Source organism: Haplochromis burtoni, unplaced genomic scaffold (genome assembly GCF_018398535.1).
Source record: "Haplochromis burtoni strain Fernald_Lab_line unplaced genomic scaffold, NCSU_Asbu1 Contig_237, whole genome shotgun sequence".
Lineage (NCBI taxonomy): Eukaryota > Metazoa > Chordata > Actinopteri > Cichliformes > Cichlidae > Haplochromis > Haplochromis burtoni.
Genome location: NW_024582598.1, coordinates 490,389 through 515,004, shown reverse-complemented (window position 1 = coordinate 515,004; position 24,616 = coordinate 490,389). Strand labels below are relative to the sequence as shown.

General features: G+C 41.8%; 1 protein-coding gene across 4 annotated transcripts in view; it reads left to right on the top strand.

Annotated features, from left to right (window-relative positions):
- The window catches only part of bcam (basal cell adhesion molecule (Lutheran blood group)), a 47,613-nt gene that overhangs the window by 7,003 nt on the left and 15,994 nt on the right, over positions 1–24,616 (top strand). For 3 of the 4 annotated variants that reach the window (XM_042227011.1, XM_042227010.1, XM_042227008.1), the window contains exon 2: positions 8,513–8,542. The exons of the other annotated variant lie outside the window; for it this stretch is intronic. In XM_042227011.1, coding sequence (XP_042082945.1) covers positions 8,513–8,542 — 30 coding nt within the window. The remainder of the gene's footprint in view (positions 1–8,512; positions 8,543–24,616) is intronic. 4 annotated transcript variants of the gene reach the window in all.

The window sequence follows — 24,616 nt, the reverse complement described above, 5'->3', positions numbered from 1 at the left end:
TTTGCAATGGGAAGGAAGAGGTAAAGCAGAATGCAGAGGAGGGGGAGGGGGCTTGTGGAGGCATCTGTGGGTTAGACTCAGAGGCGGTGTTTGTGTTACACCTCTAGCAAACACCTTTGTGGGTGTTTGGTTCTTTGAATTGGATGTTTTCTATGACTTCATGCCTTTATGTGTGAGAGCATGTTACCTGAGAGCAAGTCCATAATATAGTCACTGAACAGCTCCAGTGTCAGTTTCAGAGGCTTTGAGTTAAAGAATTCACCTGAGGACATAGTTGGCCTTTGTTTTATGGAGGCTTTACTTTACCAGAGCCACGCTGAAGCATCGACCATAACACTTAAGTTTTCTTTGCTCCTCTCTGCCTGTGTGAACTTGAGTTTGAAAGAGAAGAGTGGAGGAGTAACGTTTCCATGTCCTGACTGTTAATGTTCTCCGCAAGTCCCATCTTGTGGAAGTCTCTTTTGCTCTGTTGCATTTCTCTCTGGAATTTGGTTGTCAGTCTCTTTACTGCTCTCGACTTTAACTTTTCTACGTCTCTCAAACTCATTAGTGTTTCTGATCCAGTAACCTCTTTTTTTTATATTTCATCCATTATCTGTCTATCAACCCCATCAGGACCTAATACATGCATCCTTTATCCTCCTGAGCATGTGTTGTCGAAACATCACCACAGCTCGAGCAGAAGGAGCCAATAGAAGCAGCATCTCTCAAATCCGTGGATTTTCGATGCAGTGAGGAAAAGGAGTCATTTTTTCTATAACTGACATTTCAGCTGATGACAATATTCAAACCAGAAGGGGTTTGACTCGCTGAGCAGCAACTTTCTGATTTTGTAACAGTATTTGTAAAGTTGCATCAGTTTGGTGCAGTAGCAGAGAGCATTCATGCCCGTCTTTGTTGGTAGCGCCGAAACTGAACCGTGTGGGTTTGTTCCCCGGTTGCCTCCATATTTGGGTAATACAAGAGGAGTCAACTTTCATGTTTTCATTTTTTATTTAGTCTAACAGAAAAATGTCCAAACGTGTTCCTGGCCCATATGAATATTACATCCAAAATCAATAGCATTCAATTGGGTTATGACTCCATCGGCTAAATGACTCCCCAATTGCATGTCTGTGAATTCTTCGGAACAACAATCATGATATGATGGATAGTTATTGTGGGTATAATGGCAGACTAACATAGTGCCTAATTGATTTAGTCTCTTGTTATTAAGGACTAAAGTAATTATATTCCTAGTAGTTTGCCGCAAAAGCATCTCGCATTCTGCCCCAGCAGGCATAGTGCAGCATTAAGACTACATTTACTTAACCATTATTCTTACTGAATTATTATCAAGCGGTTGGGACCTAAGCGTTCTATGCACTGATGCAGTAATTTGATGGAGCACTTGTGAATCATGAGACTGGGTATTTGGTCTTTGAGAGAGGCTGAGAGGTCTAGGATAGGAGTTTGGTGGACCTGCTTTGATCCCATTTCCCACTCACACCATCCTCGCACAATCATACTCTTTGAGATTTGTCTCCGCGGAGAATGATGAAAGATATGCCAACTCTTCATGTTGATTAGCAGTCTAGGCGTGTGCACTGCTCTTTGTGTGTATGCGTGTGCCTGTGCATTGAAAGCTGTGTGTGAGGGTGGGATTGGTTAATGGCAGGGGCAGAGAGGACACATGTTCAATAATAAGGCCTGACAAAGAGGGACAGGCAGAGGGAGGGATAGAGGGAGGATGGGAGGATGATGGAGCATTCGGTATGTCAGTGCTTTTCATTTTCATCGCTCCCTTCTTCTTACAGCTAGAAATCAATATTATGATAACTAAAATATGCTCCCACATTGAACTTTATCACAATATGATCAATCACGTAACAAAAGCAGACTGCATACACAGAGCTAAGCATATAAGGGCTTATTTTGCTTGGAATTATTGATTTAAACTAGGAGTGCAACTACGAATTGATGCTGTAATCATTTAATTGCTATTTTAACTATAGCAATATTGAAGAAAGACAAAAAAAGTTATGATTGCATCTCTAATTTGGATCTGTGCATAAAAGATGACATAATTTATCATCACTTGAATGATAATTATACTAGTGAATACAAACGAAGCTGCATATCTCAGCTTTTTATGTGATCTCTCCTACACCCTGGATTTGTAGACCTCTGTATGTGAACAAGTGTACTTAATCATCTTTTTTTCATACATTGTCCTGATTAGAGGTTATGTGACGTGAGAGGTTTTTAGGCAGTAGTAGTAGATAGTAGTACAGTAATAGCAGAGACAGAAGCTATGAGGCAGGGTAAGATACAAGTGTATTCCACTCAACCGTTCACACATGCTGTAGCTTTGGGACTCCTCAGAGCTTCACTGTGTTATGTATTTTACAAGGAAGACTCTCTGCACCTGAACAGTGCTACATTGTTAAGGCATTCCTGTAGGCTGTTGGAATGCAGGTATTAATACTGGGCAGATTACACACATAGCAGAGAGAGAAAGAAAGAGAGGGAGAGAGTCAAGGAAAGAAAGGAGTGAGAGGCATGTAGAAGAGAGGAGGTGCAGAGTAAAGGGAGCAGAGGAAGCCAGCAGGGTTGCCCAGTGAAGTATGGTACTTACTGAAGTATAGTTGTAACTATGTGGGAGTTCATGTCTAGAATGCAAACCACATTAACAGAACTAGTAGATGTGTGTACATGTCACAAGGGAGAGTTCGCGCTGGGTGTGGGGCCAGACGTTGCTCTGTGTGTGGGCACTCGTCACTTGAAGCAGCTAAAGCTGTTAGAAGCATGTGAACATTACTGCAACCCCAACATAACTTAGAATCCGGACTTAACAGAAGTTATAAATAGGTGTGTGTGTGTGTGTTCAATCCCATGTCAATGGCAGTACCAGCTTGTGATGGGACAGTGGTGAGTTTGTAGGCAAGCCCACACGAGAATGCAGAAAGGGTCCTCAACGGCTTGAACAATCCCACTTTTTCTTTTCTCTTTCATTTTCATTCTTAACTCTTACTGGCTTTCCCCCCATTTGCTTCAACATAAGTAAAAATTTTCTTTAATCTTTTTTTCTCTCTTAAGGATGCTAGCTTAACTTCTCTCTTTTTGATCAGTGATAGTTTCTTTTATTAGACTCTGTCTTTTTTTGATTTACAGTGTATCATACGACGCTGCAATGGTTGTGGCTCCTAGTTTACCAGCTGGTGGTATATGATCCAGCCTGTCAGAGAAAAAGCCTGTTCTCCTTGGCAAGGAAGTTAGCAGGTTAAAGCTAGCCAAAAATCTACCATCTATCACATACACCCTTTTCTGTAGCCCCTCACCCACATACAAACTCTCCACCTCGCCCCATCTGTTTGTGTTTGTGTGTATGTGTGCCTATTTGGCACAGATAAAGGGGCAGTTGGTGTAACGGTTCACAAGAGCACCAAAGCCCGGCCCACTATCGGCATGACAGGGCAAAGATAGTTAAGGCTCAGGGTGCCGGAATAAGCAAAGCTAATGCTAACTCTCTGCTTATATACACTTAGAGGTGCTTCATGCTAGGAGCAGTTTGAGGAGATCCAGACCTTATGGTTATGATGCTACCAGCCAAACAATGTCATGCTTGTCTTCCTGCTGCTATCAGCCTGCTCTCTCTTCTCCCGCCTTGGTTATATCCAAGTATCAAAGCAGTACTGACTGTCCTTCACTGAATAATCCTCCCCTTCTACCCACTTCTTCCTGTTTTCCACTCTTTCTTTGGCTTTCTCCCAATGCACAGTTAGCTAGTTTAGCAGGAAGGAGGAAACTGGCAGTGGGTACAGGTGAAGCAGAAAGAACCGGACAGTCATAGACTTAAGATTTTAATTGCACCGGCTGTATCTTACGCTTTCACATTATCTCTTTTTTTATCTCTCCTATTAGCCACCCAGGCCTTTTTGCCTGTTTCACCTTCATTCAGCTACTTTTATGTCCTCATATCTTTTCTTGCTACTGCTATCATCATTGGTAGTCCTTCAATTTTGTTTCGCTCATTTGACTTTTTACACCACATCCCAGTGTCAGGGCCTTCTTCTGCTGTTTCTCGTCATCTATTCCCACTCGACTATGTGGTCAGAGCCCCTGCAGTGGATTATCAGTCAGTTGACTCACAAAGGGCAGCTAAAGCCTCCAGTACAAACATGAGACAATATCCAAATGATTGTCTGCTTGGCTCTGGACCATGGAAACAAGCTGCCATATCAGGCTGAGCCAGGCTTGGTCCACAGGTCTGCCCATAGACCACATTATGCTGTAACACTGATACACTGTAGTGCTTTTCTTTGTTTGCTGCAACTGGCTTCTGGTGTAGCACAATCCAAAATGGAATAAATTATCAGATGAATATAGAAACTGTGATCGATTGCTTTTACATGCAGTTATAATGCGTATTACTGAGAGGTAGAGTTTACTATGCAGAATTCATGTAAAGTAATTACAGTAATGGCCAGGAAGGAAGAAAGAGGAAGACAGAGAACACAGAAGAGATTTTGTGGATGTAGTGAAGGAGGGCATGCAGTGGGCTTGTGTGACATGAGGGGATGGATGGTAGGGAAAGCGTGAGATGGAGGAAGATGATCTGCTGTGGTGACTCCTAAAGAGAGCAGCTGAAAGAAGTCTGTTTTTTTTCAGTAGTTAATAAGGGCATATTTAGCCACCAATGAGTCCAGCAAATGTTTACCTCCTCCATCTTTACTAAATAGAAAGGTTTCCCCAAATTGCTATAAACCCTTTTTCAAGTAGCTGTCCCTTAATTTTCTGTTAATTGACTATTCGTTGCAGCTCTAATTCGTGTATATAAACTATATTCTGTTCAGCTTCCATATGTTTCCTGGTATTTGTGAAATGTTAGAGGTGAAGCAACCAGTTGGTGTGATTCATGACAGGAAAGGGTGGTGAGCATCTGGGTGCTAGTATGCTGAATGTATACTCTGAGTATAAAACCTCTTTAATCTTAGGAACACACTGTCCCCAATCTTTCGAGCCATCTGCCTTCACTTGTGCATGGCTAAAACTTAAACTAAAGTGTTACCTCCATGTGTCTCCCTGCTACCTCAGCCTGTATCTCACAGCTCATTATTGAGACACATGGTTGGCCCCGCTTCCCTTCCAGCTGCATTTCTGCTTAGAGATGGATCGCTGAAGTCATGGAAAATTCTGGAGGTCTAATGACAGACAGCTTCCACGTCTCCTGTCCATCAACTTAGCTCACCTCTCTTTCACATTCCTTAGGTCACACCTGGTTAGTATTACTTGCTTCTTCAAGGATTTGACAGATACCCCCCTCTTTCCTCCTCATTCTACCCCTGCCTTATACCTGTATGGACAAGCTTTTACTTGCCAGTGAAAACCTCTCTCAAACACCCCATCATAAATGTCAAGATTTGCCCAAGAGCCCCCAACATAACTGCAGAATGTATCTAATTATAGGTTTTACAACAGCATGCAGTTCTGTGTTTTTTTCTGACATACGGACTCAAGATACATTCTTTCAGAAAACCTCCCAACACTGTTAACTCAAAATATAATCATGAAAACAATTCTGAAAATGTAAATTGAATAGCTCCCTCATGATCTTGAAAGCAGTTTTATCAGTAAAGTATGGATGATGACGAGTCGAGATCCGGTAAGGCAGCGTCATCACCTTTGAGTTTGTTTGAGTTCAGTTGCGTTACGTCTGCTTTCCCCTCTGCTCTCCACCTCCCCCACCCCCATTCCCGTAATGAAAGGAATAGCTAACAGCTATGGATATAGCCAGAAGGTCGCAGATGTCTGGTAATATTCAGGATGTATTTCATTTCACCCCCTTCTCTTAATTTTCACTTCAGTTTAGCAATGGGTGATACATTGCGCTGATTTTCATTTCCCATATGTTGCTTTCAAAATTAGCAAAACATAAAAGCACTTTTATCTTTTTCCATCTTGATCGTGATCGTTATCTCCAGTCCTTTACCCTTTGTTTGACTCCCTTTTCTCCTCCTTGTTCTTTAACCATTCATCAATGCTATCTTCCTTCTTCTAGCATCACATGTGTTCATGTCACTACATCACCTGATTCTTAGAGGGGATGGATGGTGCCAGGGTTGTAGAAGTGTCGATAGTTGTTCTTCAACACCCCTGAAAACTTACAGAAACCTCCTTCTCTTGGATGTGCACAGCAATCCTTGGCTTACAAACATATGATGTTTTATTTCCTCCATTATGCTAAACAACCAGCACTTACGATGCCCACACGGACCATCTGCTTCTGTAAAAAACCCAAAGCAAGCCTACTGGGTCAGAAAGCAGGATTTTCTTTCAGGCTAAGAGCTTTATATTGTAATTTAACAGAGAATGTGTTTTCAAGGAAAACAACTATAGTCAAGAATATATTTTCTGGTGTTGTTGAGGATTCTCAGACCAATATTTAATCACTGAAAGTTAGTGTTCATTAATATGACTTTTCTCCACACTTTAATTAAAGAAGAGGAACAAATCACTCTCCACACAGTCAGCCTCTGTGGTATGCTGCAGCCATGATTAAAGTGATACAAGGACACCCTGACACACTCCTTTCATATGCTTCATTTTTCCTTTGATCTTTGTATCTCTGAAAATTTGCTTCACATCTCCAGGCCAGTCTGGTGTATTTACTTTAGTGTTTTTTTCCTTCCTGTCAGCGTCTGTCATCTCTGTAATCTCTTCATGAAATCACTCGAGTCATTCTAACTTCATAAATGTTTTGTTTTCCTTGATATGGTATCTTGCATGAGAATTTGAAACAAACGTGGATGTTGCAAGAAGAGATGGGATGTTTGTTTGCATCTGATAACAAAATGGAAAGAAAGAATAGTCGGTAACAATCATTTACTGTCACACGGTGTCGCATGGCTGTCACATGTTTGCACGTCTTTATTTCCTGTGCTTCGTGACCCAAAGATACGTGTTGTCTGTACTGCTACAAATTACAGAAAAGTAACAAATCCTGACATGATAAAAAGCTAAAAATGATTAAAATGATCAAAAATCTAATGATTTATTTTTAATTATCTGAAAAATAGTCAAACACACTTAAGCTTTTAACATTAAACGAATCCCCTCCCCCCCAGTTAGTTTCAACCTTTTAAAAATGAGCCTAATTTTAGATGATGACTCATGTGCTAATGTTGCTCTCATGCACGCCATTTTCTATCAAAAGAGAAAGCATACTAAAGACCACTATACTGATGAAATGTCTGTGGCAAACAAAGGCCTTGCATAATTGTACATTTATATGTATTGTGTATTCATGTTAGGATGATTTGTAGTGTGTGTTTGCTGTGTTTTTGTGAAAAGAAGCACAACTCAAAGGGTCAGAGATCCATCTGGTGTGAAGATCTCATGGGAAGCCAAACACATCACACATCAGCATTTGACCTTGAATATGTACACCATTAAAAAGACGAAAAGGATTAATGGTCCTGTGTTTTATTCTGCGAAAAGCAGGCCACAGGCACCGTGTTATCACGGAGAACTGGCATAGAATAGGTCCAATCTGTTTTTGTGTTGTCTGGGTTATAAAAAGGGACTGCGAATGCTTTGTGGTTCAAAAGCATGGTAGGGGAGCAGAGTTTGGGTTAGACATTTTTCATTGACATTATTCCGTCTAACCTTCTCCCCTCTCAGCCGCTACTCACTTCCCATTGACCAACCAACATTCATCTGTCGCATTCTCTTTCCATGACAACACCCCGCTGATTTGTTCTTTCTTTGACTCTTCCAGCAAACTCGAGAGCCCTCACCTGTACCTCCCCCTCCCCCTGTCCACACATTAGCCCCACAGTATCTTTGTTTTCCATCTCCTGGACCTGCAGGTCTGCGCACGTTGAGACACGTGTTGTTTTGTCTCTCTCGGGTTTCACACATTCCAGATATTATCTCCAGGCTCCAGTTAGCTTATCTAAGGAAAGGCGGTCAATCATTTGGCAGACAATGATAGATTGTGCCCTCTGAGTCAAGCTTGATGACTCCAGATGAAAGGCCTGCCGAAGGGGTGGCCTTGTCATGTTGGACAGTCGTCTAGTTATCATTTCAAATAACTTTGCTCTCTTGTTGTGGTTACTTTCCGATTTATCTCGCAGACTCACCAGAAAAGTGTCCCCGAGATCCGTTCAAATTAAAATGAATGATTATTATTTAAATCTTTGCTTCATTTGCCTAATTATTTCATCTGTTGTCTCCCATTTCTTTTCTAATCACATCATCATCCAAGCTATGAATAATAATTTAATGAAGCATTAATGAAAGTGAAAAATGTACGGGGTAGCAGATTGGAATTTTATGAGGACCGGAATAATGCACCTTCTGAAAGTCTCTGGCGAGCCTTGATGTGTAAATGAGTAAGACATCAGTGGTGCCTAAGTCAGAAAAATGTCCAATTTATGAGAAGTGGCTTCATAAAAAAATCAGAGCTTGAAATTGAAATTATTCATGGTTGACATTTCCTCGTGTTTCATTCTGCCATTTTAATTTTCAGGCTCTGTCGTTACAACCTTGGATTTATCAGGTAACTGGCCGACAGTGTTCTCATTGTGTGTTTATTTCTGTCTCTGTGCGTGCCACCGTGTATATATCCACCTCTAATCCAGCCTTGGGCAGTTTCTGTCCCCTATAGGCTCAGTGTCAGCAGCTCGACTTTGATGTCAAGCCACAATTTATTCGTCTGTCTCTGTGGACTCCCCTGTTGTCCACGTAATGTCAGGCAATCAATAATAATGTGACCTACCTATCTACTCTTGACTACCCACTGCTCAAGTTATTCACCCCACTGGCTGCACGGTTCCAATCTCTGACCTGCCCCTGCCCCTGAAGAAACCCTCGTATTCCCAATACTGCTTTTACCAATAATGCCTGTCTAGCTATGACAATAACCTATGTGTCTGTTACTGTGGTAACATACAGCCCTGTAAAGCAAAAGCGACCCCCTGCTTCTCTTGTTTAAAAAATAGTCTGTTCCTAATGAAAACAGATCAAGTCTGGAAGAGTAAGAATGGACACGGGGAAGCATAAAGAAAGTGAAAAAAATCTAATCAAGAGATGAACAGCTGCTTGTTCATGAATATATTTGCCGAGCCCACCATATTCCCACCCCCACCCACCCCAACTCTTTCTCCCTCTGTTGAACCCCCACTGTATTTCTGAAGAGCTAATAGAGAGTGGGAGAAGACAGGTGTGCCATTATACTGCAGATTAGCAAAGAATGCTAAAAGGTTAAAACAGTCTGCCTAACTCAGATGTGCATTTGTGTGCGAGCTCATATTCCTCTGGAATTACATTAAAATCAGTGTGTGTGTGTGTGTATAATACATGATCTGAATGCTTGTCATGATATGTATGCTTGCCCTGTCCATATGCTGAATGATATTTGAAATATGCTCACTGGGTGTGTAAATGTATGTGTGTGCGTGTGCATACCACATCTTTCTTCCGTCTCCTTGCCCTACCCATGTGTGGCTGAGTGCTAGGACCTCGCTATCTTCTAGTCTCCAGCTTATCTGCTTGCCTGTCTTGGAGTGTTGGTGCAGAAAATAGAAACTACTTAGTGGGAATTCATTCTTTTTTCCTTTCCTTGTTTGAAATATGTCCTTCACATGCAGCAAAATACCGTGCAAGAAAAAAAAAGTAATGCAGTGGGATGTGAACAGTGATGTGGAATGCTTTTAACTATCAGTAAGGCCTTTTTTCATTTTTATAATGAGTTATCTGCATGAGAAAACTGTTGGCATCAGTTTGACTCAGAATTCTATTTGGAAAAGCAGCCTGCATACGAATGAGTGTGCAGCTACTGTGTCTCCATCCATAAATATGTTGCAGTTAGCTATGTGTGCACATGGCCGTGTATATTTTCTCCTACCACCTAACGTCTTACAGTGTGGTTGTTAGTGGGTTTTTCCAGTTCCCAGCCTCTCAGCCAGCCTAACACTAGCCAGTCAGTCAGCCATGTGGTCCCTCTCCACTCTAATTAAACTCACCGTGGTTCCAAAGACACAACCTCTATGCCAAACTTTGTGTCAGCTGCTGCCAAAACCCGTGCATGTACGGGTGTGTCAGAATGAGAAAAATGGAGAGGGAAGAGTGGTGTTATAAGCACATTTGCTTCTCTTTTTACTTAGTCAAGATGTAGTAGAAGAATGTGCCAAGGCACAGGAGGACCAGTGGAAGAACAAATGGAAATGTGGGAGTAGAAACAAAGAAGGATCTACAGTAGACAGCACATTCAAATGATTGCCTTATGAAGGAAAAGAGGGAATTTAGTGGATTTAGAAATCAGGGAGAAGAAGAAGGAGGAAAATGATGGAGAATAGTAATTAACTCTGAATTATTCTATCTTTGAGGGATCAGGGGGATTAATCGAGGCTTTGGTTTGGATTCTGCACCTTTCCCTCTGTTGCACCATGGGAGTCTGGTTCCTGTATGCAAATGCGTGTTTGTGTGTGCACACATTTTCTGTGTGCATGCCCGCATGTGTCGTGGTGTAGTCCAGAAGGCTTCATGTGTCTGTGCCAGTGGGCTTGTGACCATATCTACCAGCCACCCAGCCAGCCAGTGCTGGTGTGTGTATTGATGTGTGACTTTGTACCCCACACTTACTGAAGTTCATCCAAGCATTATAAGTTAATCCGCCATAATAGGCAAAAAAACAGAAAGTGGGGGTCATGGTAGGTAGGGTTGAGGGTTGGGGGTGGGTGCAGGGCATTAAAACATAGTGAATGTGTGTTTCTTTGTCTCTGTATATGCATAACAGTCTGCTATGTGTGAGGTATGTCAGTCAGGAGAGTGCAGATTCAGGGCTAGACACATCGTTTTAAATCCCAGTTTTATGTGCTGTTGGGACAGCAAGTGTTGATAAGCCAGTCAGGAAAACAGCACGTCATTCAGATAAAATCATGACTTTGGCTGCCCTAAATCAAAGCTATAAATCCCTCCAAACATGCTAAAAAAATAGTTTTTTTTCTCAAGTGACTAATTGATCTAGTAAGTAGAGGTGAGGAAGACAAGTTAGAGTCTAGTGGCTTTGCTGATATACTGTATGGAGGTCAGCAGTGGCAGTGAATTTTGCCGTTCTTAAGGAAACAACAAAACATATAGTGTGCCGAGTCGAGAGTCATATATTCCGAGCACGAATTGAATGAGCTCACCTTTAGCCGAGACTCGCAGTACCTCTTAAACACCGAGTGTTTTCACTGTCAACACTGTATTAGTCTGTTTGTCCAGACCATGAAGACCTAAGAAGAGGGAAGAGCTGAAGGGCAGGTGAAGGGTAATTTTGTGATGGCTGAGGAGTGGAGTTAAGCTTTACCCAGCCTGTCTCTGAGCAGTGGTCCATTCTCTATATACTGTTTCTCACTATCTCTTGACCACTGCCTTTCTGCATTTCCTCATTTTCATTTTTTTTGTGGTTCTTCTAGAAATTAAGATTTCCAAGCTGTTATCGTGCACTTTAGTCAGCTTCCAGGCACAAAGAGGCATGTGCCTTTTAAAGCTGTCATTACCACACTTTTGGCTCTTTTCTTTCACCTTCACCCTATCTGCCTTCCAGTGGGTTTACCCATTCCTCTCTATCCCTCTATCTGCTCCTTACACGCAGACTTAACCAGCCTGCTGAGCACGATGGCCTGTTTTTAAAACACGGAGCAATGACTGGATAAGAAAACAGCAAAAGGATAAGGGACGCAGAGAAAGAAAAGAAAAGAGGAATGAATCGAGGCGTACTCCAGCGGCCTGTTATCTCATTACAGCGGTACCTTTCTTGTCATGCCCGACTGACTGACCCCCTAAGGAAGACTCTCACCCCCCTTATAAGACCCTCTTTATTCAGCAAGCGCACTCGTATTTCAGCTTGGACACAAAGACGGGCAATTCTCTCTGGTTTTTGAGCCGTCCACACCAGATTTGTGCATCCTGACTTAGCCAAGGAACACATTCAAACGTACAACACAGGCACATAGAGCAGCCTTTTAGTCGGCAGTTATGAAATCATGCTTGCAGATAATGGAAGCTAATAGAGAGAGTGGATATCCATTTGTTCCACCATTTTCTCCCTATTCCAGCCCTCTCGTCTGGTCCCATGTGGGTATTAGAAGAGGAATTCAAGAGGGAACTGCTGTCAGCTAAAGTAGTGGAAATGGTGTGCCTCTCTCTTGCTTTTCTATCTCTTCTGCCAAAATGAAGGCTCATTAGAAGTGAAGGGAGGGCTGTGTCTAAAATGAAATGGATATAGTGCTATTCAGCACTCCTACAGACAGACAGAGTGAGATTGGGGAAGAAGACTGTGAAAGATGTGAAAGACTTAGACAGTTCTCCTAAAGTGGAGCAGAAAAGGTAAATGAACACCCCCTGAATTTAATCAGTAAAAGCAAATGTGGAGAAATCGTGCTAAACAGGCTAACTGCAAGATGCCAGTTTCATGTGAAAATGAAAACTCCTCTCTGGTGTTTTCTGTTCACACATCCATCCATCCATCCATCCATCCATCATCCATCCATCCATCATCCATCCATCCATCCATCCATCCATCATCCATCCTCTCCTGCTTATCCAATCCAGGGTCACAAGGGGGCTCAAGCATATCCCAACTACCATAGGGTGTGAGGGGTACAGACCGGACAAGTCGCTAATCCAACACAGAGAGACAGACAACAATTCACAGAGAACTCACATTCATGCTTATGGGCAATTTAGAATTACCAATGAATCTAAGGGGTACCTGGGGAGAACCCAAGCAAACACCTGGAGAACATGCAAACTCCTCCTAGTAAGCAAGTTGGACATTTAATCTGACAGTTTAAGTCTATGATTTTAAAACCTCTGTTATCCACTGGTGAGGTCATTTGGAGTTTACGTTTAGACAATATGGTTGTTCCCAACAACATGTCTTTTCTTTCATGTATGAAAAGAAGTGAAAGTGCAGTAACACATTGTTTGCAGCGTTAGTCTGTCTCGTATTACGTTGCACATATTTATTAATCACTGGAGCCTCAACTGATGTTAAAATTTATTATCAGAGAGGAGTGTTGTCATCTTCACATTACTGCCAAAACAGCTTTCAGGTCAGGAAAGCTCACAAAGAAGATTGCTACGCGAGCTCTAGCGTCTTGCTGTTATATACCCACCGTGTTATTTGTTGACTTCAGCTTGTGCAGTGTGTGCATAGCCCATCCACCCAGGAACAGAGCCTTTGTCAGACCAACAAAACACCTGGGTACTACAATTCAGAAAGAAATGATAGGTGGAAAAAAAAGGTGACGGAGGGAGGCAGTGTTTGTGGAAGTCAGTTGTTGAGATGTGAAGGGCAGGCAGGTGTGTTTATGTGGGTCTGTTTCGCTGTTTGTGAATGTTACAGTATGATACCGTAAATAGGCTTCTGTAAATAGACCGTGAGACATTCGTCTCTGCGCTCAGAAGTAATTATATACACATGGGTTTTCAGGACAACCTGTTTTAGTCCTTACTGTGTGTGTGTGTGTGTGTGCGGGTGTGTGTGTTAGTTAATAGGGTCAACAAGAGAAAGACCCACAAAGAGACATGTTGGCTTTCACCTTTTCCTCACCTTACAGCTTATCTTGTTTCCCCTCTCGACCACAGGCTTCTGGTATCTTTTTTCCTTTTTTTTAACCTTAGTCAAACTGTAAGCCATTGTATTTTCAAGGACCCACACACATATATATAAACACTGTAATGGCAATGTTCAGGTGGGGGTTTTCTTACAGTAAATGAGCATAAGAGCCACTTTATGCAGAGTATTTATCTGCAGAGTATGTTAGGAAATGACTTGCAGAATGAATTGATTAAAGGATTGAGAGAGAGGGGAAACGGGAGAGACAGCAGAAGCAGCAGCACTTTGTCCTAACCCTTTTAGTGAGATTAACTGTAGTCTTAATGTCTCTCCCCTTATTTATACTGAGTCAGCCTCTCCGCCCTCCGTCTCTCCTCTGTCTCACAATGTGGCCTGAGTGCAAAAGGCAGAGGTGCCAGCAAGTTTTCATTTTGGAGAAACAGCTTCTTTATCTGGAGTATGACATGTTGTGTGACATGAGTGTGTTCTTATTCTACTTTGTCTATCCTACATTTATACACAAGTAATGAAGAAACCAGGTTTAGAAGAAACAGATATTATTAGACATAGATATGGACAGAAAATGTGGGGAAAGAGGGAAGCTACATGCTGTAAGAGCTTACCTGGCTGGGGTCTCAGCTACTTTGGGTGGGTGGGTAGGTAGGGGGTTGCACCTGCTTGTGGTATGGAACCTAACCACTTAGCCCCTTCAGGTTGGCCTAGAAAAGCATATTCAATATTTAAAGCTCTACCCTATAACTTAAAGTGCATTTCTTGGCTGCAGACAGAAGTCTCGATGTCTCCGTGTCACAGTCGTTAACCTCAGCCATTGCTCCCCCTAGTGCCATTGGTATAGTTCATATGTAGGATGTAGCTTAACTTAACATAATCCAACCATTTTGTTTCTGCTAGCTCCAAACAGTGTGGATCCATGTGTGTTTTGGCTTTAATAAAGAAAAAAGGACGGACGGCGAATCCTGGGAAGAGTTTTCCTTTAACCTGTTATTTTATTACTTTTTTCAGTGGAACACTGAAAATGATGGGCCACAAGTCCCCTTTAAGAACAAAATGAAGCCTTGGTTTTCACTTAAAGCCTTGATTACCAAGGCAGCACTGTTCACAAAAACGGAGGAATAAATTGTAAAATACATTTGCAAAATGCTGAACAATGGAAACCTGATAAACCATGAGTAGTTTTAAACAAAGCTTACTTCTAAGAGTATGGTATTAAACTCTAGTTCTGCACACAATGTTGTGGCACCTCCCCTTTTGTTGAGGCTTTTCTCTGAAATATCTAAATGTGTCACATTTAGATGTGAACTTATCATTTTAGACCACATTGCAACTCACGGCCATGTGATTGTACAAAAAAATATATAGTTGGCCAGTCATAGTTTGTACAAACAGTTATGTTTTTGCTCCGGATAAAGCTCTGCTTTCTGTTATGGAACTGAGGCAAAGCAGGAATTAGGCACTGAGATTTAATAAAAGATTCTAGTGGTTACATCAGAGGAAATGTGGGCTGGAGCTTGACTCTTGCTAGGGACTAAAACTCAGGACACAGGATAAAATCAGCCTGCTGTGAGTCACCCACTTAAATCACTATAAGAGCCGTACATCACTCTGCTTTTGCTGAAATCTGTAAAAGCACATACACAAACAGAACATTTATAATACTCCAGTTTGCCCCTCATGATTGTCAGTCGCTTGTCATTCATCCATCATCTTTCCAGGGCTGCCCCATCCTTTATGGGATCCTGTGAGCAATTTATAATCTTTACTGCCTCTCTCATCACTGAATGCACCTCATTAGGATAGCCTATTATGGACGCCAGCGACATTACTGACAACATATGCAAGCAGATTGCTTCTGCCAAACACTGCATATCATTTTGGCCCATTAAAGCAAGTCATTTACCTTAATAAATAGGTAGAGGCAGAGTGGAATTGGAAACACACAAGAGAGCTTCTCCTTCCCTCACTTCGTCTTTCTCCCTCTCCTGCACTTCATTTTTAACTCCTCCTTTTTCTCCTGCGTCTCCTGCTTTCCCTCTTCCTCGAGACCCTCTAGCTTTCTCAACTTCTCATTCAAACTTTGCACCACACTGCAGTCAAGCTCCTCTTCTCATTTTTTTCTGCATATCTCACCATTCCTGCCTCCTCTCTCATCCTATTTATACATTTTATTTTTGCCACGGGCTGTGTTTCAAGAAAGGACAGGAATAGCGGGAAAGACTGGGAGACGGTGTTGGGATGGGGGTGGTGGGTGGGGGACAGGGTATGTTAATTGGAACGCCTGAGGCAGGATGGATGGAAGAGGGAGAAGATGGAAAGGATGCCCAGATTCGGAGGCCCCTGAAACATTAAATATTAACACCTTTTCTCATCTTTGCCCTTTTAGTGACATCCACTGATTGGGTTCTCTCAGAGTTGATCGGGACACACATACACACCCACCCTCTCTTGCCTTACCCCTTTCACCAAATTGAGTTCCCACTGAAAATGAAAGGCAGCCAGGAGGAGACATACTGCTGTAATTGGCGACCCTCTCTGTTTTGTGCCCTTTGATTCAAAAAGTAATGAAATCTACTTGATATTTTTATCCAATCTTGCACGTATTGCTTTTTTCCTCGATATTAAACCCCTAATGCGAATTCTGCTAGGAGAAAGACACTGGCCATTGTTGTGCTAACTCACTGTTAATGGAGTCAGATATAATGGTACAAGATTGTGTCAGCTAAAAGACATTAGCCTTATAAAAGAATTAGTCTGTATGAGAGATGAGTTTGGTTTTACCCAGCTAACTCTAATGGGGAAGGACACTCAGAGAATCCTTTGGTTTATCAGTGAGGTGATGTATCAAACCTACTTTTGCAGAAGCCCTTACACAGCACTTAAACTCACAAGACTCATGCATAATAGCTCTATTTATAATTTCTTTGTAAGATTTACTGGCTTTGTTCTAATTTTTTTCTTATATTTTTTTTTACAATTGCCTCTGCAGAAAGAGGCGTAGGACTGCAGTGTCAGCTCGGCACATTCATATTCTGCTCATGCCCTGTCTTTTGTAATTTCTTTTATATATATATAACATGGCTTGTACCTTCTATCCTCATCCTGATTTTCTCCTTCTGACTCACAGGCTCATGTCGAAGAGGACAATCACACCACCTCACACACATACAAACATGCTCTTATTGACCACATAGCTCCAAACTCCTGTGTTTGAAAGGGGCTGACTTCTCACCCCGTTGCCGGAGCAGCAAGACCGACAAAGGGGAATCTTCCAGCACACAAAAGAGAGAGTGAGGGGCCGACCTTGTAGCCCTCTTCACACTGTTTGTATTGAACCCCTAAACTGCTGCAAGATGACACGACGCACACACTAGTAAAGCTTTGATTTATCTGTCGTAACGGCACCCACTGTGATGCTACCTTTTTGCCCTCCACTCCAACGCTCTCCTACACACAGGCAGCTTGGAATGTAGAGTAATCAGACTTTGTGATGACTGGGGGCTCTGCATGTTGCAGCACTAAGTTGGATGCACCCATGATGCAAACAAGGCTAACTGCTATAAGCCTTGTATTTGGCTCAGCTGCATTACGTCAACATCAAGTCCCCGGGAAGATCAGACCTAAACTAATTTCCATGTTCCCTCCTTACTCTGTCCTCTGTCTCCCTTACTCATTTCAAATGAAGCTCGACCTCTGAATCCACATCAAGTGAAACGTGTTTTAAGTGCTAATCACTTCAGCGTCATTGAGAGCATGCCTTGGACTTCAGACGCCAAAGATAAAACAGATTTTAAGCAAGAAGGCTGATGCTGCAGCCCAAGAGAGGAAACAAATTAAGCTAATGCAAGAAAAAAGTTAATAACAGGTCACAGAAATCTTATTTGACATCTAAAATCTGTCTTCCCTTTACAGGCTCTCCTTTGCCTCCCCTCTCATAAAAAAGTTGTAGCAACCTGAATGTGTGTGTGTGTGTGTGTGTGTGTGTGTGTGTGTGTGTGGCTGTGTGTGTGTGTGTGTGTGTGTGCTTGGGGTGTGGGAGGGTGTGGGGGTTATGTTTTGCTGCAGGGTCCCAGGTGTGAATTGTACTTCTTCTTAGGTGGTACATCAGTACAAGCCCAGACAGGAAGACAGCAAGGCATCTTCTTATCCCGCATGTCCGGATGTTAATATATGGCATCTGAATATCCTGGATCCATCTATCTTCCTTTTAATCAAGACCCACTTGAAAACCCGTACAGATACAACAATCGATAAAAAACACGAGCACCCAGATGCACCAAGCAATGAAATATGAGCACTAAACATATTATTGTGTTTGACACCAATTAGATCAGATATCATCTTCGAGGTACAATAGACCTCTGCTATCGACCCAGAGTTATGACTAAGGAGGCTTTAAACTGGGTTGTGAACAGTGAGATGAGATTTGCAAGACTGAAGGTAAATCTCTGGTTGCTGTAATTGGTACTTGAGTGCTGCTGTCTGTGTAACATTGGCTTAAAACAATCCTCAAAGAAGAGTTTTTTGCCTGGGAATTCTTGTGAAGTTCATTACAGTCAATCCCTGGCTTTTTGTGTTTTCTTTCTTTCTTTTTCCTTTTTTATTAGGAGCTGCTGAAGAATTTCTATCAATTCTTTGGTGCATATTCACTAACAGACCATCTATTTTAATTTCGAAGCACAGTTACAAATTGCAGTTGCAAATTAATCAGGCATAAAGGAATTTGTTTAGAACATCAAGTTCTTCTGGGACTCTCATGAATCTTCTGTTAAGACACTTGAAATGCTTTCATTCCCACTTGGGGAAACGTTTTTCTCGTGGTATGTATCAACACAGTGTCGAACACAAGTAGCACAAAAAGAGCTACTTGCTCTGCATGCACTGCAAAATATCTGTGTTAGTACATCAGAGTATGAGATGTTTTGCCAAACTGATTTACATATATTGTGGTGAGAGCAGGGAAAGTAACAAGACATGTTTACTTTTTACCGTTATAGGATGTAAAGCACTTGGAGAGAGAGAAAAAACACCAGCAACATTTATGGCCATATCGCTCATATAATAACTGTCCTTTGACCCCAGTATTGACTCTGACTTCACTTTTTTTCTTCACTCTATGGCATAGGTGTCAAACTCTGGCCCACGGGCCAAATTTGGCCCGCAGCCTAATTACATTTGGCCCGCGAAGCCATACCAAATTACTATTAGAGCTGGCCTACTGGTATTATACAGCTAATATATATATTGTTTAGTATTAAGCTTTGCTTGTTCCATATTCAGTTTTTCAGCAAAACGTGTTTGAGTCCATAAGAAAAGATTCATTCTTATATCTGGAGGAATAAATATATTTCAAAAAATACTAACGTTAGCCCGCGACTTTGTTCCAGTTTTGAATTTTGGCCCACTGTGTATTTGAGTTTGACACCCCTGCTCTATTGTATTCATTCTTTTCTTCTCCCTCATTAATAAAGTAAACCACAGTGGGAATCTAATCACCATCAGATTCATATCTGAAAGTCTTTCTCAAAGGTCAGCACTTAACAGAAATCCCACATACATTGCAGCACTCAGTCAGATCTAGTATAGATACACTTATTAGTAGCAGTTACCAAAGAGACAGACTGAGAGTCTGTGCTGTGTTTCTGTCTGTTTGACAAAAAATAGTTTCTATTTTTCATCACCTTGGTAGCTAAAAGTTTTACTTCCACAAACCTTGGGTTGCTTTTTTCTTTTTTTTTTTGATTGGCAGACTTCCCCTTTCTCTCCCTGCCCTCTCTATGGGGCATTTATGGTTGGTGTGTGGGACGTCTGTGTGGGATGTGTGTCTGCTGTGTGTGTTTTGCAGCAGCTGCTGCTCCCGTGCTGCACCTGTTCTTCTCTCATCAGTCAGGCGTTGACGACTCCAGGCCATACAAGGACCCACCCCGACTCTGGCAGCGTGACCCAGCCAGACCCCTAACAGACACGCACACCAACACTTACCACACACATATATATTGTGTACCCATGTCACAATACATTTAAACTCTTTGTATTCACTTTAGCTTTTTTATATCTGGCCCTCATGGGTAAATTTCTGACATGGATTGAATTTGTCCGCCAAAATGAAACTCACCGAACAAAGTGAATTTCCAGAGCAGGGCCGACTGTTCCCTGGTAGCAGATGAATGTGAGAAGTGAGCGAACATGAAGGGCCCTGTAAACACACGATTTGAGTACGATCCAGTCTGCAACATTAACAGCCAATATCAGTATTACTGAGCTGAGTGCCACACACTCTGACCTGTGTGCTGCTCACACAGTATTTCTGGTGATAGTGTCCATTTCTACTATGTGTTGGCAGCAATTTTTTTTTACCTCTTTTAATACAATTAATTTCCATCACTGATACAAAGAAGTGCAGTCTTAAGTTGTAATTTTTTTGCTTTCATTCCTTTTTCGCTTTGTGATAGAAAATGAGACTCTTGACTGAAGGTTCAGTTGAACATTAATAGTCTCTAAATACACAAAGACCCAACAACACAAGCCACTGTGTAGCCTACAGCTTAGCTAATGAAAAATGCATGTCTCCTTGGTAGCTACAGTACTGTACATTCTATGTACATGAATATGAACAAGAAGAGAATCAGCTGCAGTTTGTACAAAAAATAGAAGAAAAGTGTAAAGAGATGGAGAAATATTGCTTTCTATTGTAAAAGCTGCTGTTCAGTGGAAAGTGAAGAATTATAGATGTGGGTTTTTTTAGTAACCTTGTGCTGTAGGTGACTCTGTTCTTATGACATTGGTGGCAGTGTCTCCTGCTGCATGCTGTTTGCTTTGCCAACAGTCAAACACACTAATCCTGTTAGAGGCCAAGGATGTTTTGGACCACACACATTTTCACAAACACACACACCTTTTTTCCCCTGTTCCAACTTTATACTTGATTCCTGATGATCTTCCTGCACATTTTATCACAGTGTTGGCACCAGAGTTAATGTCTCTGACACATGTTAACTGAAATGTAATACTGGCATCATCCATCAGTCCTTACCCAAGTAGAAAGGTAGGCAAGCAGGTGCTATTAGTAACAACAGGGGTATAGTGTCATCAAATAGTAAGGCTAGTTAGTAAATTCCAGTGATTCCCCTGTAGATTAGGCTAGTTTTGAGCATATACTGTCTCTTCTTCCACTTTCTTTTTCTCCACTCTCCCTTTCTTCTCCTGTCATTATTTTCTTTCTTCTATTCTTTTTGCTCTCATGCACAGAAAAGACACATAGGCAAGATTGTGCATTGGGTATTAAAGAATGCTCTTTGAGAATGAGGGATAAGCAGAGGAGTGTCGAATAGAGAAAGAGGCTCCTGGTTTGATGTCCAGAATGCGGCAGTAGGTGAAGCAAAAACAACAGAGAAAACGAGGACAGGAGAAAGAGGATCCAGCTGGTTCTTTTCATAATGAGGGGCACCCCCTTGTGTGTGTTTGTGTGTGTGCCAGTGTGTTAATAACAAGTGTATAGACAAGAAGTAGGCAGAAAAACAAGTTGAAGAAAAGGGCAAAACGAGGCAGACACATAGCGTATAAAAGATGGTTTCACATTAACTTTTCAGTAGATGTGGGACTCTCTGGATATGCTGCACTCCACCATGATACTTTGACTGCAGACTTGATTTTTTTTTTTTTTTTCTACACACAATGTGCTCAACTGTAGCTTTTGGGGCGGTTCAGTTGCTCATACATATCACATGCATTATAGATATACTGTAAGAGTAACTGTGTGTGTGTGTGCATGTGAGAGTGTGTGTACAGGTCACAGTCTGACCGTCTTGTTCCCATCTGTCTTTCTATCCGGTCATGCACCCCATCGCACACCACCTCACACACACACTTTCCTTCTCTTTGGCTAAATCCGATTATCTAGCCCGCATCAGTTAACGAGACCCCCATGCAGCTAGTACTCCCTCAGACAGCCCCCACCACTCTCTTTCTCTCTCTCACACTCACTCACACATACAGTGACAGCCAACTGCCTATGTTTCTAAAAACACAAACACTCTTGCGCGCACACAGATGCTGCTCTAGGCTCAGATTGGACAGAGGACTCTCTAATTATGCTTTAATTGCCTATCTCTGTCTGTCCAGCTGCCTCATGTGTAAAACACAGAGCAGGAGACCTCCCTCTGGACTCAAACATACTGTGAATGACACCAAAGGATGCATTTGAAAGAGAGCATGACCGAGAGTAAAGTGACAAATAGTTGGAGGCAAAGAAAGAGGTTGGCATAGGGAGAGGGGCAGGGTACAGATGAGCTCTTTTAAGCTATAATATTCCTTCTTCTCTTCCAGTAATCCTGACTGGACTTTTTTGTTCTGGGCTTTATGCTAACGCTTTTACACAGGCTGTTTCGACAGATAATAGCTGACTATTATAGTTGCATAAAATAAACAAACAGGGCTTTTAACAGTACTTGAAGTAAGACTTCAGTAGTGGTTATTTCATTATGCCTAGCAAATTTATGATAGTGCTATAAAATTGTCCACAGTAATGTTACAATCACATTAAGGAAAACAGCAGTTTGAGACCATGACACAACCAAAATTATTGAAACTGTGGGCAATAAACTTGCAGTTTCTCTGCCTTTAAAATGGTTACATTAGAGACTGGGACTAAGTCTATAACTGCTAAGATGACAGTTAGTTGTCAGTATAACCAGAATACAACCAAATGGCAAACAGTTGAGTTGAGTCTCTTGTTGTGAGAAGACACGTCACACATGAGTTGTGCTCGCTGACACAAACGAACTCAGCTTGTTTGCAGAGTGTTGGCAAGTCTGCATTTATAAATTAGATGGCAGTTAGTTGCAGTTAGTCAGTCCAAGCTGGACAACAGGGACAGGCTGCCTTACACCAGGTCACACCAGATCACAATTTACTTAAACATTTTCGGGGATACTGCAGTCTGCGCCAAAGTGGTGGCCAGGCCAATGAGTGTTACCATCCTTTGAGCCATGAGACTAACGTGGATATTAGCCAACCAAATCGTCCAACCAGCTAAAGACCTGGGCTCTCTGTGGATCTGCCAGAAAGTCACTTGATTTAATGTGGTGTGTTTGAGTGTGTGTTTTTCCCATGCGCCACTCGACGGGACTCTTAAATCCTGAGTGCTGTCTGAAAGTGCTGCACTTCATTTACTCACGCATTCTCGTACATTTGCTAGTCTGCCTCGCTGTTTGTGTTGGCGCAGAAACAGTGGATTTCTCTGGGCCACATCCCTCTTACAAGCTCAGAACATGAGACTTGGTTTGTAAAACTAATGTTGGTTCATCTGAGAGCTGCTGAGTTGACCAACCAAAATATTTAGTGAGAGAGAGGGATGCTGTATGGGACTGTAGAGGAAAAAAAAAAGGATAAATATACATGAAAACAAGCATGGGGATAAAAATAGATCTAAGGCAAGTGAAAGAGGAAATGCAGAGGAAGTGAGTCATTTCATCAAAATGTCAGCACGTAACTGACCTTTGACCCATGTGGTGAATCACGGTATTTGACCCCAGTGGAATGTGTCCCACAAACAGACATGCAAAACAAAGAGCAAACACTCTGTGTCTGAGTACTTACTCCACCACTATCTTTATCTATATATGCTCTCCGTCTTTCCTTGCATCCTTTCCCCTCTCTCCTCACAGTAGACTCCGAACAAGGTGACCATCGCTCAGCTGCTCTCATCTCTCTTCAGACATTTTGAGCAAACACTCTTTCATCTTCTCCATCTGCATTTCTCCACGCTGTTATTAAAACTAGGCTGTCAAACAGCTCTGATCCCCCAGCAGTCCATACTCTGCACTCTTGGTGCTTTCTCACAACAAATGAATTATTCAGCTGTAGATTTTTTGGTCCAGAAATGGATGCAATAATTAATTTATGATATCATAAAAAATATTGGGGTTGGTTGTTCAGCAGCCATATGTATTCCTCCAATTTTAATATTAATTTGACTCTAGATCTGTAGCATCAGTACTGTGAGAAAAAAAATGGGAATGTTTCTTAGGAAGTGTAGCTAAACAGATAAAGTCTAGACATTTAGATTTTTGGAATGTCATCCGTATAACTATTCTTGGCAAAATATTTTTTATATGATATAAATCACCGAGTGTCACCCAAGTGACATTGTCATTTGTTTCAATGCATTAAAGCTTCACAATCACAGCAGTCTGCTGGCATGTGTATGACGACCGCTATAAAGTATTTGCTGCACTGACTTCATTAGCAGAAATTGAGCTCCTTTCCTTTCCTTTCCTTTCCTTTCCTTTCCTTTCCTTTCCTTTCCTTTCCTTTCCAGCTCTCCATTAATATCCGTGCTTTTTTCTAGCCTCTCCTCTGAGGAATGTGTTCTAGTTGTCACATTGTTTGTCCATAGCTGGATGTGAAGAGAGTTTAAAGAGCTGTACTATTCCTTATCCCCACAGGAACCAGTCAGGGTCCTTCTGTTCCCAGCTGCATATTCTCGCATAAAAATCTGGGACACTGTGTGTATCCTAATGTCTCTACTGAATGTAGAACACTGACAGTGCCAGTCACCAGGGATTTATAGCTTCCCCCTTGGTCCCTTAACAGCTTTCACTCCTGCTGATACACCTATATGGGAGGACTGATACTTGTAGCTTGCAAGTCCTGCATTCATTAGCTACTGTAGTCCAGATTTAATGATGTTGAGATATACACCTAAAGCTTACACATTGGAAGTGGTTAAGAGATATCAGTTAAATACTTCTTTTAATGTCAGTTTTACATAGCGTATACGCTTAAGATAATAATATTTTGCTGTAGCAGATTGTGTAATTCTTGGTGTCAGTTGTCATCTCTGAAGGGATTCAACTATGTGTAACTCTTTATAATATTGTCTGCAGAGGGGGATCAATGCATGAGGGAATTGTTCGTGGCTACATTATGTGTTTCCACTAGGCATGTGGTAATCATAGACTACAGCTTTTTGTTGCTGATGTTTATGTGAGTGCTGACGAGTGCAAAAAG